Source organism: Lupinus angustifolius, chromosome LG11 (assembly GCF_001865875.1).
Source record: "Lupinus angustifolius cultivar Tanjil chromosome LG11, LupAngTanjil_v1.0, whole genome shotgun sequence".
Classification (NCBI taxonomy): Eukaryota; Viridiplantae; Streptophyta; class Magnoliopsida; order Fabales; family Fabaceae; genus Lupinus; species Lupinus angustifolius.
This window is the reverse complement of record NC_032019.1, coordinates 17686195-17700981: the sequence shown is the minus strand read 5'-3', so window position 1 is coordinate 17700981 and position 14787 is coordinate 17686195. Positions and strand designations below refer to the sequence as shown.

The window sequence follows — 14787 nt, the reverse complement described above, 5'->3', positions numbered from 1 at the left end:
CCTAGAGTACTCATAGCCCATTTGACTCCAACAACATAATCAAACTCAAAATTTTCCTTCACCCCCATTATTAAATACACTAGTCAATTTTCAATGACAATAAGCAAAAAACTATTAAAATTGCATCATCATTATTTGATCCATGTTTTTCTTGTTCTTGTTCATTTACACGTCCCTGCACTAATTGTAGTTCTTCGATGTTCTCCAAATGTTGCTCACAAAAAGCTACGTCCTCCATTGATGACTCTTCTAAGTCCTCAAAGTTCACATCACCCATATCACAGATGTCTGTAGGCTTCATGTGGCAAACAAAAAAGATATTTCCATTGTTGGTATCTATTATCCTTTGACATCCAATCCCATCTTTTAACATAAATAGGACAAATTGTTGAGTTTTGAGCTAGTTTACCAAGAAACCTCACAAGTAAGTTTGAGCCATTGTCATTGCCTTGTCCATAACCATTGAGTTACACAATAACTTTTTTAGTTTTTTCCAAATGCCATACGGAATTGCTTGCATTTTTCGAGTTTCAATTTCTCCCAAAGAGGTATCTGCAATTATGTACAAGAAGCAAAGTATTAAAGGCAAACACATAATAACATATTGAAGTTAATGGAATATTGCTCTTACATTTAACCTTGACAAATAAGGGTTCTTCTCTATCTTTTGATTGAGTTTCATTTGAGCTTGAGGAGTTTTCAAAGTTTTCATCACCATATGAAGCATCTTTTGTATTCACATGTGCAGGTTCAACACCCTCTTGATTGTCACTAGTTTGTTGTTGCATATTTTGGGTACTTTCGCTACTGTTTTCACCTTTTTGTCCTCGTAGCTTTTCTAGCATTACTTGTCCTGAATTCGCACGCTTCATATTGAACCAATTACCTGCACAGTTTGCTAAGAAAAGAACTATAACAAGAAACAAAATATATACTAAATGAATCATAACATGAATTATTAAAGATATAATGCAAAAAGTGTGGCACAAATTGTAAAAAAAGTCTATTTTATATTGTCAAGTACATAATATAGGATATTAAACTACTCTAACATTCTTCCTTCTTCATCATCACTAAAATTATCACAATCTTCATCATTATTTGATCCATGTTTTTCTTGTTCTTGTTCATTTACACCTTCCTGCACTAATTGTAATTCTTCGATGTTCTCCAAATGTTGCTCACAAAAAGATATGTCTTCCATTGATGACTCTTCTAAGTCCTCAAAGTTCAGATCACCCATATCATAGATGTCTCTAGGCTTCATGTGGCAAACACAACACCAACCTTGATCAACTGGATCATCAATATAATATACCATTCTAGCATCAGTTGCAAGGATGAATGGTTCATCTGCTTCATTTGCACCGGTGTGTATTAAACATGAAAAGTTTACACTTGTTATCCCAAATTTATCAATTTTGATTCCCTTGTTAAGTGTAGTGTCTACCCAATCACATTTGAATAGCACAACCCTTAACTTACCATAGTAGTCTAACTCTATGATGTCAACCAATTTCCCGTAGTACATAGCATCACTTGATATTTCAATAGGTTCATTACCACTTGAAAATCTCTTAGTTATAATTGACAAATAAGGGTTCTTCTCTATCTTTTGATTGAGTTTCATTAGAGTTTGAGGAGGTTTCAAAGTTGTCATCACCATATGAAGCATCGTTTGTGTTCACATGTGCATGTTCAACACCCTCTTGATTGTCACTAGTTTGTTGTTGTATATTTTGGGTATTTTCGCTATTGTTTTCACCTTTTTGTCCTCTTAGCTTTTCTAGTATTACTTGTCTTGAATTCGTACTCTTCATATTGAACCAATTACCTGCACAATTTGCTAACAAAAAAACTATAACAAGAAACAAAATATATACTAAATGAATCATAACATGAATTATTAAAGATATAATGCAAAAAGTGTGGCACAAATTGTAAAAAAAGTCTATTTTATATTGTCAAGTACATAATATAGGATATTAAACTACTCTAACATTCTTCCTTCTTCATCATCACTAAAATTATCACAATCTTCATCATTATTTGATCCATGTTTTTCTTGTTCTTGTTCATTTACACCTTCCTGCACTAATTGTAATTCTTCGATGTTCTCCAAATGTTGCTCACAAAAAGATATGTCTTCCATTGATGACTCTTCTAAGTCCTCAAAGTTCAGATCACCCATATCATAGATGTCTCTAGGCTTCATGTGGCAAACACAACACCAACCTTGATCAACTGGATCATCAATATAATATACCATTCTAGCATCAGTTGCAAGGATGAATGGTTAATCTGCTTCATTTGCACCGGTGTGTATTAAACATGAAAAGTTTACACTTGTTATCCCAAATTTATCAATTTTGATTCCCTTGTTAAGTGTAGTGTCTACCCAATCACATTTGAATAGCACAACCCTTAACTTACCATAGTAGTCTAACTCTATGTCAACCAATTTCCCGTAGTACATAACATCACTTGATATTTCAATAGGTTCCTTACCACTTGAAAATCTCTTAGTTACAGCAGACATAACAATACCACTATTTTGTGTTCTCAATCCTTGCTCCTTCCTCTTTGTTCGAAATTTAAATCCATGGATATTATACCCATCAAATCTTCGAGAAATATTATTTGGCCCTTTTGCAAGACATTCAATTTCACTTGTAATATCTGGATCTTCCTTTCTCGCAACCTATTATTTTGTTGAAAGGTAAGGACAACTACATACACTCATGAGCTTTTGAGCATAAACAAAAGTTAGGTGAAATTATATATATATATATATATATATATATTCTTACATTTTCTTTAAACCCCTCGTGGAAATGCTTATGTATATATTCTTCCATAACTTTTGTGGAGTTTCTTTGGCCATGACCTCAGTTTTACACTTTCTGTATGAGGAAGTTAATAGTTATCACATATTTGATATTGAAATGCATTATAGTATGAAAATAAACTATTAATAAGAACATATAACTTACTCGCGAATGTATAAACCAATTGACAATTAGTTAACACATAATGATGAGCTTGTAGCTTCTCAATGGGTTCTAACGAAAAAAACTTGCATACACCAATAGATTTTCCCAATGTAGGAAATATATTCGAAAAGATAGTAGATTCACTAAAAACATTGACCCCAATATCTTCGTCATTGCGTCTTGGTCGATTAAACCTTGTTTCAATGTCACCATTCAGAAAATATCTCGAACAAAAAGTTAGACATTCTTCCATAATATACCCTTCAGCTATACAACCTTCGGGTGCAACCTTGTTACAGACATATGATTTTAAATGGCCAAGAGTCCTAGAACAAAAAGAAAATGAATCAACATTCAAGTCCTAATAAAATAAATAACTAAGCATGTAAAGTAAAAATTTACCTTTCAATAGGATACATCCATCTATAATGTACAGGGCTAGCAATCATTGCTTCCTCCCCAAGATGAATGACCAAATGAAACATGATAGTGAAAAAGAATGGAAGAAATATCATTTCCATATGACAAAGGGTCATAGAAATTCGTTGTTGGAGTTTCTCTAAATATTTAACATTTAAAACTTTGCTTGATAATTCTCTAAAGTAGTTACATAGCTCAATCAACACTGAAGTAACTTCTTTAGGAAGAGATCTTCTAAAGGCAATTGGAAAAATATGTTCCATCAGAATATGTGTATCATGGCTCTTTAGTCCAGAGATCTTGCGTTTCTTTAAATCAACACATCTAGAAATGTTTGATGAGAAACTATCCGGAAATACCACACTTTTAAGAATTTTTAGAAAGATATCTTTCTCTTGATTTTTCCTTTTAAAGCATGATGGAGGAAACTTAGAGGGATTCGGATATGGATGAAGCTTCTCTCTAATTTCCATTGCATGTAATTCTTTACGAGCTTTAAGATTATCTTTTGTTCTACTTTTGTCATTAAGTATTGTGACTAATACATTCTCACCAACATTTTTCTCTATGTGCATCATATAAAGGCAATGACGAATAAGAAGATGTTTCCAATAAGGTAGATCCCAAAATATACCCTTTTTCTTCCATTGTGGTGGGTTGTTTTCACTCTTAACCTCATCACGGGTCCTTATACAACCCGATTCTATATCTCGCAACAATTTGAACCTGAAGGCGGATAGGGGCAGGTCTAAGCTCAATAGAACCATCAAAGGATGATTTATTGATACTATACTTATGATCAAGTGGTAAATATCGACGATGTCCAATAAAACAATATTTTCCGCCAAACTTTAGCCATTTAGACTCTGTATCAAAATTACATGATGGACAAGCAAGTGATGCAACACACATTTAGACACTGTATCAAACTTTAGCCATCTAGACCTTTGGAAGTCACTAATAGTACAAAAAAATGCAACACTCATTTGAAATGATTCTTTTGTAGAGGAATCATAAGCTTCCACTCCTTTCCACAATTTTTGTAACTCTGAAACCAAGGGCTGCAAGTAAACATCAATACTATTGTTAGGCATCTTAGGACCAGGAATTATCGTCGACATTATGAGAGAAGTTTGCTTCGTACAGTACCATGGAGGATAATTGTAAGTATACAACATCACAAGCCAAATGCTATTATTAGAACTTAAAGTTCCAAATGGATTGAAACCATCTCTAGCTAATGCAAGCCGTATATTACGAGAATCTAAACCAAAGTCCGGATACATTTTGTCAAACTCCTTTCATGCTTTACTATCTCTCGGATGTCTTACCAACCCATCCGGCTTTGCCTTTTTAGGATGCCATTTCAAAAGCTCTACAGTTTTAGAACACATGTATAGTCTTTGCAATATTGGTATAAGTGGAAGTATCGTAAGACCTTTGCTGGTATGTAGTTTTTTATTTTGGCCAACCACTATATCATTTGCACCACTAATGTTTCCATTAGATTTCCACCTAGATGCATTGCAAATCTTGCAATTATCTATCTTCTTGTCTTCCAAGGAACCCCAATATAACATGCAATTGTTCGGACATGCATGAATCTTTTCATAGCTTAAACCTACCTTCTTAATCAACTTTTTTGCCTCGTATAAAGATGTTGGGAGTTTTGCATGGGGAAAAGCATCATTTAAAAGATCAATGATCATAGAAAAAGTTTTGTTTGTGCACTATAATAGACTTTTATATGATACAAAAGAACAAGGAATGATATTTTACTATATTTTTTACAAACAGGGTACAATTCTTCATTTCCATCACCTAATTGCTCTTTTATTTTTTCTTGTTGGACTTTATTTCCATCACCCCTAGGCTGGTCATCATTTGGTATATTTGAGTGACCGAAGTCTTGAATTCCACTATCATCAAAGATGCCAAAAACATCATCTAACATATCTTGCATTGGATATTGTCTAACCAACTATTCTTGTGGTTAGGCTGTAGTTTCAACATTATCTTGCACATGTTTTTCCCCATGCATGTACCAAAATGTGTACTTTCTGGGAAACCCTTTTTGAATTAGATGACTAAACACTTCAATTCTGGTACCCATTTTAAGAAATCCACATGTAATACAAGGACATGGAATTTGATCATTTATAGGTACATTTGAAAAGGCGAAATCCAAAAATTAAACCACCCCATCCAAGAACTCCTTTGATCTAATTGGTTTCTCAATCCAACTCTTATCGATCATAACTGTGTGAATATGTTTTTGATGTTAAATTCAATTACTAAATCATTAGAGATACTAAATGACAGCTTAAGTATTACCTCAATGCTCTTCTATTTATTTCAAGTTGGGATCAGGAAATGAAGTCATAGTGACATGAACCATGACCTGCATAAAAACAAATTTATCTCATTAAGAGAATTATGGAGAGTCATGTCTATCACAAAGTTTAATATTTCAACTACATCTAAAAAAACAAACAAAAGAACAAATTGATCATGAAGAGAAGCACCTACCATTTGAGTGAACAAATTGATCATGAGGTTCCATACAAAATCCAACGATGTTTGTTTTCTATCACGTGCCATGCACCCTTATATTACTATTATTTCAATTTAATATTTATTAGTGAGTAATGACTAGCTTATGCATAATCCTCATGTTCCAGTATTCAAAAGTTGCATAATTCATGTGCTTGATAAGTGCCAAACATACCTAAATTTCATATACTTTTATGGCACTTATCTTAAGCATAATTGAGAAAAACCAACTTAAAACAATACTTTTTGTATAAAATATCACAATCTTGTAAAATTTGTATGTGTATTTCTTTTTTATGTATTTTGTAGGATTTAGAATGAAGAAAAGGAGAGAAAAGAGACTCATGGTCAAAACGACAAAGAAATCAAAAACCAAGGTGCTCAATCAGGCAGCTAAGTGTGGACCAAGCCACGCTAAGCTGACCTAGACACCAGCCTGACCTGGACACCAGCCTGACCTGGACAAAGCTGCTCAAGCAAGCAGCTGAGTGGACCTGCTTGGCCGCTCAGCCTAGGACCAGACTAGTCCTGGCACGGTCAGACACAAGCTTGGCACATATCCAAGCTGCTGAACAAGCACCTTAGCGTCCAACCAAGCAGCTTAGCGGAGAACCAGACTCCTGACCATATCAGCAAGCACCAGGCATGTCCCAGTCAGCATGGTCAAAGCTGCTGAACAAGCAGCTTAGCGGTGCAACAAGTGTGCTAAGCGTGTGCACCCAGACTTGACTTGACCATCAAGCAAACCATGAAGTCACCAATGACCTCACCTCAAGTAGCTCACCATAGGCTTTTTAGAGTAGCTCACAATAGCTGGTTTCATAGATCACAACTTGCTTTGATGAGTCAAATATAAGGAGGTGACTAAGCTACTTGATCAATGGACCAAACCCATGCTGAAGAGTTTGGTCAGCTGCTTAGCGGTCCAACCAAGCAGCTCAGCGGTCCAAAAATAATTTCTATAAATAGGGAGCATTTCACTCAAGCAAACAGAATCCATTACATATCAAATTCACATATCTATCACTATAAATTTTTCTCTGAAGTTCTCTCTTCGTTTTCTTAGTTTTTAGAGCTTTATTTTAAGTAAGTTTGTAATTCAAGAGGAGAAAAGGAGTAGGCAAATGAGATGCAAAAATCAATTTTGTAATCTCATTTCGAACTCAAAACATCCAATCCTTGGATGGATGACTCATGCTCCTAATAATTTCTTTTGAATATGTTATGTATTTCTACTTCTTCTTATACTATATAAAAGTTTGAATTTTAATCATTCAAGTTGGTGCTTTGGTTAATTTTATTTGTTTGAGAAGTACTTAATGCTCTTTTTAGATTGATCACCTAAAAAATGATTTCAAGTCATAAAAATTACTTGTCTCAAACACTTAACAAAAAAACTAAGAAGTAGTTGTACTACTTAGTTTATTTGCCAAGTTAAGCATACTTTTCTTAAGATCTTATATTCATTACTATTTCAATATTAGAGTCGCCAATGACTAGGGTATGACAACCTAGTCTCTTTATGGAAGTAATATTGTTTAGTAATAAATATAAGTGATTATCATTTTACCATTTTAGGACATACACTAAAAGAAGGATTTTAGAACTTGGTGTTTGGAGTTAATCAAAGTAAAACATAAGAACTTGTCTAAGTAGTTCAAACTCATAAGAAGTTAAGAAATATATTCCTTATTCAAAATGATCTTGTCTCCTCCAGAATTTGTTAATATTTAGTTTATGCTTCTTGTTAATTGTTTATGTGCAATTCGAAACAAAAACCACCAAAATAAGTTTAACTCATTATTTGTGCTTTGACATATTCATATGATTCATTCTATTAGGCAATTCCTTGTGGTTCGACAGAGAATAAAACTGAGATGGCGAACATAGAATAAAACCAAGTTCACTTACTTAATCAAATAAAAAAGAAAATACCGAAAATGAGAGAGAAATAACCCTCTCAACAGATTGGCACCTTGCTAAGGGACGATCTGTTGGGAGGGGAAACAACCTCTCGAATCTATCTTTCAACAGTGCTTAAGATATATATATACAATCCAAAAGTAGGAATGTGCGTGATTTAGATCCAATCAAAGGTGATTTATATTATATCCAAAAAAAATCATAATTCACATTTAAATAGTGGAAATTCATATACTTGGAAGGAAAAAAAGGTAGCAATTTTTTTAAAGGGAGGAACTATTGAGTTTAACAAATATGCAGAAAAGAAAAAGGAATGGAATAAGGATTTCAGATCCACCCTTAAATTGTTTTGCCTTGTACTATTTAACTTGTGGGGCATTAGATTTAAGGTAAACCACTCATGTTTATAATTTTTATTTTCAAGTTAATATGGATTAATACATGATTAATCAATTGCACACCTTTTTTTCTTTTACTTTCTTGTTTTCACTGCTATTGGGCATAGTGTCCATGGTGACATTATTTTCTTCATTATTTTACATATGGTCCACCAAATTTATCATATGATATATGAAATTCATCATAAGAAAATCATATAATGATAATTTAACAATAATGGAGTGCATATATAAAACTATATACTACTTATAAGGTAAGAATGAGAATGTGAATATGACATCATGCCACTCGTGTGCTGCAACTTTAATGTGTTCATAACCTGCCCTGAGGGGAAGGCTTTATGAACTGCCTTTTCACAATGAAAACCTTATAATTAAATGGTGGGGTTAGATCATGGATTATTTCTTATTATAAATAACTATTGTTCTAAAACATGTTCAAATCATATCTCATACCAATGAAAATATGTCATGTTAATTAGAAAGTTAAATATTCATTAGTTTTTTACATCAACATTATTGGTGTGGAACATGATTTAGGACATACTTTAGGACAAGTTCATTAATACAAGGGTAACCTAGGAAAGTTTCCCTTTATATCTCAATAATCTCTTTGATAATAAATTATTTGGCTTTACTTTCCTTAGCTCAATTATCATATAAAATTTTCAACCTTTGTTTGCATACCATAAATTTCTTTCACACACTCTCTACTCTCTGTCTTATGCCACTATATGTACACTATAAACTATATAGAATATAGATATAGATACCTCTAATTAATATTACAAACACTCTTTCACAGCTTGGTTTTATTTCCTCGTGAAGCTTAAGGGACCAATCTTCTTTTTCTTAGTTCTCTATGTTCTCCAACACACTTTAGTCTCCTCTCAATTTCTCAAGCTTACAAATTCTCTATTGGTGGAAAAGATGGTTGGGTTGTGAACCCTTCTGTGGATTATAATCAATGGTCTGGAAGGAGTAGGTTCCAAGTTAGTGACTCACTAGGTAAGTGGTTAATTTCCATTGCAAACATCATTTTTTGGGTACTAGATTGTTGGTTTTTTCTGATTGTTTTTGACTTGGCTTTTCTTGTTATAGTTTTCAAGTACAACAAAGGCTCAAACTCAGTGTTGGAAGTGACTAAGGATGATTATGAAAAAGGCAACAAGGAGAAATCTATCAAGAAGTTTGAAGATGGTGACACTGAGTTTCAAATTGAAAGATCTGGTCCTTATTACTTCATTAGTGGAAAAGATGATAATTGTGAAAAGGGTCAGAAACTTATTGTTGTGGTTTTGGCTGTGAGATCTCCACCTCCTTATGTTCCAACACCTCCAAATGCTCCTTTGTATAGTCCTCCAAATGTTCCAAATATACCAAAAGCTCCACCACTATATGTTCCAAAACCTCCTCAAACTCCTTCACCTATTTATACCCCTCCTGGTGTTCCAACACCCCCAAAAGCTCCATCACCTATATATAGTCCTCCAAGTGTTCCACAAGTTCCTTCTACACCTAAAGCTCCTTCACCCTATGTCCCAAAACCTCCACAAACTCCTTCTCCTATTCATCCTCCTCATTTTTCAACACCACCAAAAGCTCCTTAGGTTCCAATACCACCACAAACTCCTTCACCAATATATCACCCTCCAAAATCTATATCTCCTATTTATAGTCCCCTGGTGTTCCAAATCCTCCACAAGTTCCTTCTCCTGTTTACCATCCTCCCATTGTACTAACTCCACACAAAGCTCCAACACCTCCACAAGCTCCTTCCCCTATTTCCCATCCTCCTTATAGTACTCCAACACCTCCAAAAACACCTTCACCAATATATAGTCCTCCCAATACTCCAACTTCTCCACAAACTTCTTCCCCAAGTTCTCAACCTCCCTATGTGCTAACACCTCCAAAAACACCTTCTCCAAGTTGTCAACCACCCCATGTAACAACACCTCCAAAAACACCTTCTCCAATTTCTCAAGCTCCCTATGTAATAGCACCTCCAAAAACACCTTTTGTATGCTGACATCTAATTTCAAAGCACACACATCTAATTTCTTTTGCCGAGGCATAAGAAAGAATCAATCCTTTGTGTCACTTGTTACAAAAAAGTAAGAGCAGAATTCCGGAAACCAACTTTAAATTCATATTCATGGTTTAAGCACAAATTAGTATCATTTTGTAGTTATAATATCTTATTCTGTATGCTGACATGTCGAGAAATGTAAATTAACAAGATGATTTGAAGAATGAGAAACAAACCAATGTAAATCCAGAAAGTCCTTGGACAAGAATAGGTTGTAATTTTTATATTTGATATTGCTAATGAGATATTGACAATATAGATTTAACATATATATGCACTATAAATTAACAGTTATTGTCTCACTTGTTGGAGAAACATTATTACCAGAGAACACATAGAACATAGAACACATCATAAGCTAACTGTATCAACTATGAAGATTGAAGATGAATGTAAAATTGGATTTCCATTTACCTTACCTGTGTAATAACGTTGAAGAGTGAAGGATTTAAGCAATTGGAGAATTTGAGTTGTTGAAAAGATGAAGCTGGATAAAAAATTGAAGAATTAGTTGAATAGATGAGGCAATAAATCGTAAAAGAACGAAGAAATCAATGAACCGTATTTGAAACAAATCTAAATAAACCCTAATCCTAACTATAATTCACAGTTTGAATTGAATGAGAAGCATATGTAGTCACGAATCAACTAACGAAGAAATCAATTAAAAAAGAAATCAACTAACCGTATTTGAGTGATGGATTAGTTGATTTGAGTGAAGGATTAGTTGATTTGAGTGAAGGATTTCCACATGAATGGAGACGATAGTGGATTTGAGTGAAGGATTTGTGGCAATGGATTTGAGTGAAGGATCGTATAAGGATTTGGAAGAAGGGATGAATGGATTTGAGTCAATTTATTCATGAAGAGCTGAAGTTGGAAAAAATTTCCATCTTGGGAAAAAGTGAGGGAAAGTTATGCTTTGTTCTTTGAAATGTTGCTTTATTCTTTGAAATATTGTTTTGTTCTTTACACGAATAGCTTTATGCTCTGCAGTTTAATTTTTTTGTTTATGTTTTGGCACGGCCCATTACAATTGCTAGTCCATGGACTTGACAATTAATTTTGCCATACTTTTATAGTGTGTCTAACTTATGGTGATTAACTCATTTATTTGTTGTAGTGTTCCCTTTCTTTATATGCTCTTCCTTATTGATGGCTAATAGAGCAACGTTTCTAGGCAGAGATTGAGACTATGTTTAAAGTCTTTTTCTGATAAGTATAGTGCTTCTATCAAGCACTATATCACTACAGTAAAACTTCCTTTAAGCCACGGTTAAAACCGTGGCTAATGTGCAAAAAACCGTAGCTAAGCTTAGTGCCAACAATTGTTGTGGCAAGGAGTTGCTAAAATTTAGCCACGGTCATTATGTCAATTCGCTACACTACTGAAAAGTGTGGTCACATTTATCTAGCCACGGTCTATACAATTCAACTACGGTGGAAACCGTGGCTAACTTGATGATTTTGCCACTAAGTTATTTATTTTGCTACAATCCAACCGTGACTAATTAAATTTATTTAAAATTAATTTCATAGATACTCCTCTCATGATCCCAATGTGTCATTAACTAACAATCTTTATTTTCAATAATATAATGGTAAATTTATAATAAAATTAAATATTTGCTAGCTAATAATAATGGTAGTAAAGGTGTTATACCATTAGAAAAGAAAATCTTATACAATTAAGAAATGTTTAACATTCAACAATCCTTATAAAAAAACAAAAAAAAATATTAAGATCATACAAGTTCATGAATATCTAAGAAATTATAATAACTAAGATGGTGGAACATCACAGACGAAAGTGGTTAACTCACTACCAAATTTTTCGACAAGAAACTTCTCAAGAGTAGCCAATCAATTCTGAGTATGTGCAAGTTGCTCCTTGGTCTTTTCATATCCTCATAGCTTTACTTCCAAAGTTTGTACATACTTCTTTATGTCTTCAACATTTTGTTGACTAGAGCCACTAGAATCCACAAAACCATTGAAATGTCTAGACGTTCCAAAAACAATGGAGGGACAAATACCAGTGCCCAAATCATGGACTCGACCTGAATGTTCAACTCCATATCTTTTTCAATTGCATCATTAGGATGAGCAAATACCTTCGATGAAACACCTGAAGTAATGACATTTTCTTGATCTTGAGTAAATGCTCTGATATTTTATCCTATTAAGTAACAAGAAATTAATAATTTATATAAAGGCAAATTGCAAATTGCATGGCACTAACCTATAATGGAAAATTGCATCAATAGAATTAGAGATGACAAAATGATATTATGCATTTGCTTACCTAACTAACTTCATACCCTTATCTATTTCATAACTTATCACTTTCTCAAATTGTTAAAGCACAAAACAAATTATCCATTATGAATTAACATGTATATCAACTCATTTATTAGAAATTTAACATATATTACAACAATTATTACAAATGATATAATAGATGAAACAAAATTTTCTACTTTTGTTTTCTATCATGCTGGGACAACTCGGTGTTTAATTTTTTAATTGATTAGATGTGCACTGTTAGCCAATGACATAATGGTTTTCCCCAATAAGCGTAGGAGCTATGAGATACTCAAAAGGTCATTAAGGGCACTGGGGTTTAACTTGCATTCCAACATTCAGCATACCACAATTTAAAGAATAAGGTAAAAGTTGTGTACTTACAACTAGAGTTTTTAGGACATATGTAACACATGTGTGAAAAGACGTTAAATTACTTACAGCTAGAGTTTTTCCTTCTTCGCTCACATAGCTTCCATCCTTCTTCAACAAAGTTGACAAAACAACCTCACCACGACATTTAGGTCGTTGCAATTTTAGCTCCTTAAACAATCAATGAAATATATATTAAAACATAAGATTTTACATTGACAAAACTTCATTATCTGCAATAATACAATTACCTAGGACAATTTACCATTTGACGATCTCTCCTTGCATTGCTCATACTACCACCAGCATGAGAAACTTTAAGATTCTTACGATTTTTGGTGTCACTACAATAAAACAACCTTTTAGCCACGGTCAAAACCGTGGCTAATGTGGAAAAAAACCCGTAGCTAGTTTTAGTGGCCACACTTATTGTTTCCCTGGCAAGGAATGGCGTTGCTAAAAATTAGCCACGGTCAATATGTGATATTGCTACGTTTTGCCAAAATGTGGTAACATTTAGTTAGCCACAGTCTGTTGTACGCAGCTACGGTCCTGACCGTGGCTAAGTTGTACATTTTGCCACACCATAACCGTGGCTAAGTTGAGGATTTTGCCACATTCTTCCATGGCTAAGTTGTGAATTTTGCCACACTTTGCCAGGGCTCAATTGTGAATTTTGCATGCAATAATCATCAATCTTTATAAAGATTTTGAGTATAGTAAATTTAAAACATGGAAGCTGATATAACCAGATATGCATAATCAATTAATCATCTCTAATATTTCTCAATAAGGTGCTGCCCACATCATGAACAAGGAATGTCACTAATGATAGGTCATATTCAAATTAGACAAAGTAAGAAATGTTCTATTACACAAGAGAACTATTCAATGTCAATCAATCCATTAATTTATATTCACTTAAATATTTGAAACCATTGAAGATTGTAAGAAAAAATCGTAAATTCCACAACCAAAATCTGCATGTATCCTCTGGAAAATGAGATCCATCCACCCCCTCTCAGTGTTCCCCACTATAGTGGTATTTCCATACCTACATACTTGCCTCACCCATATCTTTCATTTCAATTTTTTTAGAGAGAAACATCTTAGTCTCATTTAAAAGACCAAGATCATTAGTTGCAAGCAAGATGTCATCAACATATAGAACCAAAAAGATAAACTTACTCCCAATTACCTTTAGGTATATACACCTTTAGGTATACACATCGATCAACAATGTTTTCCTTAAACCCAAAGGATACAATAGTATCATTAAACTTAAGATACCATTGTCGCGAAGCTTGTTTATGTCCATATATTAATTTCTTAAGTTTACACACCATGTATTCTTTTCCCTTCTCTATGAATCCCATTGGTTGATCCATATAGACCTTTTCTGTTAAATCCCCATTTAGAAAGGAGGTTTTCACATCCATTTGGTGTAACTCCAAATCATAATGAGCCACCAATGTCATGATAATCCTAAGTGAATCTTTCTTAGAGACTGGTGAAAACGTCTCTTTGTAATCAATGTCATCTTTTTGAGTATAGCCATTTGCTACAAGTTTTGGCCTTATAACGTTCTAAGTTACCATAAGAATCACATTTGGTTTTGAAAACCCACTTACAACCAACTATTTTTCAATCTTCTTGTAACTCCCAAACCTCATTTTGTTTCATAGATTTTAACTCATCTTTCATGACATTTAATCATTTATCGACATTATTA

General features: G+C 33.6%; 2 protein-coding genes across 2 annotated transcripts; one reads left to right on the top strand and one right to left on the bottom strand.

Moving 5' to 3' along the window:
* LOC109359094 lies at positions 330-961 on the bottom strand. Its single transcript, XM_019603617.1, has 2 exons — positions 632-961; positions 330-552 (listed from the first exon to the last, which is right to left on the bottom strand). The coding sequence occupies exons 1-2, from the start codon at positions 945-947 to the stop codon at positions 419-421; spliced, it is 450 nt and encodes a 149-aa protein (XP_019459162.1). The 5' UTR covers positions 948-961; the 3' UTR covers positions 330-418.
* On the top strand, positions 8184-10331 carry LOC109359780 (early nodulin-like protein 2). The gene is made up of 4 exons (XM_019604475.1): positions 8184-8278; positions 9144-9295; positions 9389-9781; positions 9982-10331. Exons 1-4 carry the CDS (start codon positions 8184-8186, stop codon positions 10317-10319), a joined length of 978 nt encoding a protein of 325 aa, XP_019460020.1. The 3' UTR covers positions 10320-10331.

Bases quoted from the DNA above. Each gene is read 5' to 3' on its own strand.
- LOC109359780 (XM_019604475.1), top strand. From the start codon at position 8,184: ATGCAGAAAAGAAAAAGGAATGGAATAAGGATTTCAGATCCACCCTTA. The intron at 8,279-9,143 runs GTAAACCACTCA...TCTTTTTCTTAG, and splicing joins TGTGGGGCATTAGATTTAAG to TTCTCTATGTTCTCCAACAC. The intron at 9,782-9,981 runs GTGTTCCACAAG...CTGGTGTTCCAA, and splicing joins ACCTATATATAGTCCTCCAA to ATCCTCCACAAGTTCCTTCT.
- LOC109359094 (XM_019603617.1), bottom strand. From the start codon at position 947: ATGATTCATTTAGTATATATTTTGTTTCTTGTTATAGTTCTTTTCTTA. The intron at 553-631 runs GTAAGAGCAATA...ACATAATTGCAG, and splicing joins CTTATTTGTCAAGGTTAAAT to ATACCTCTTTGGGAGAAATT.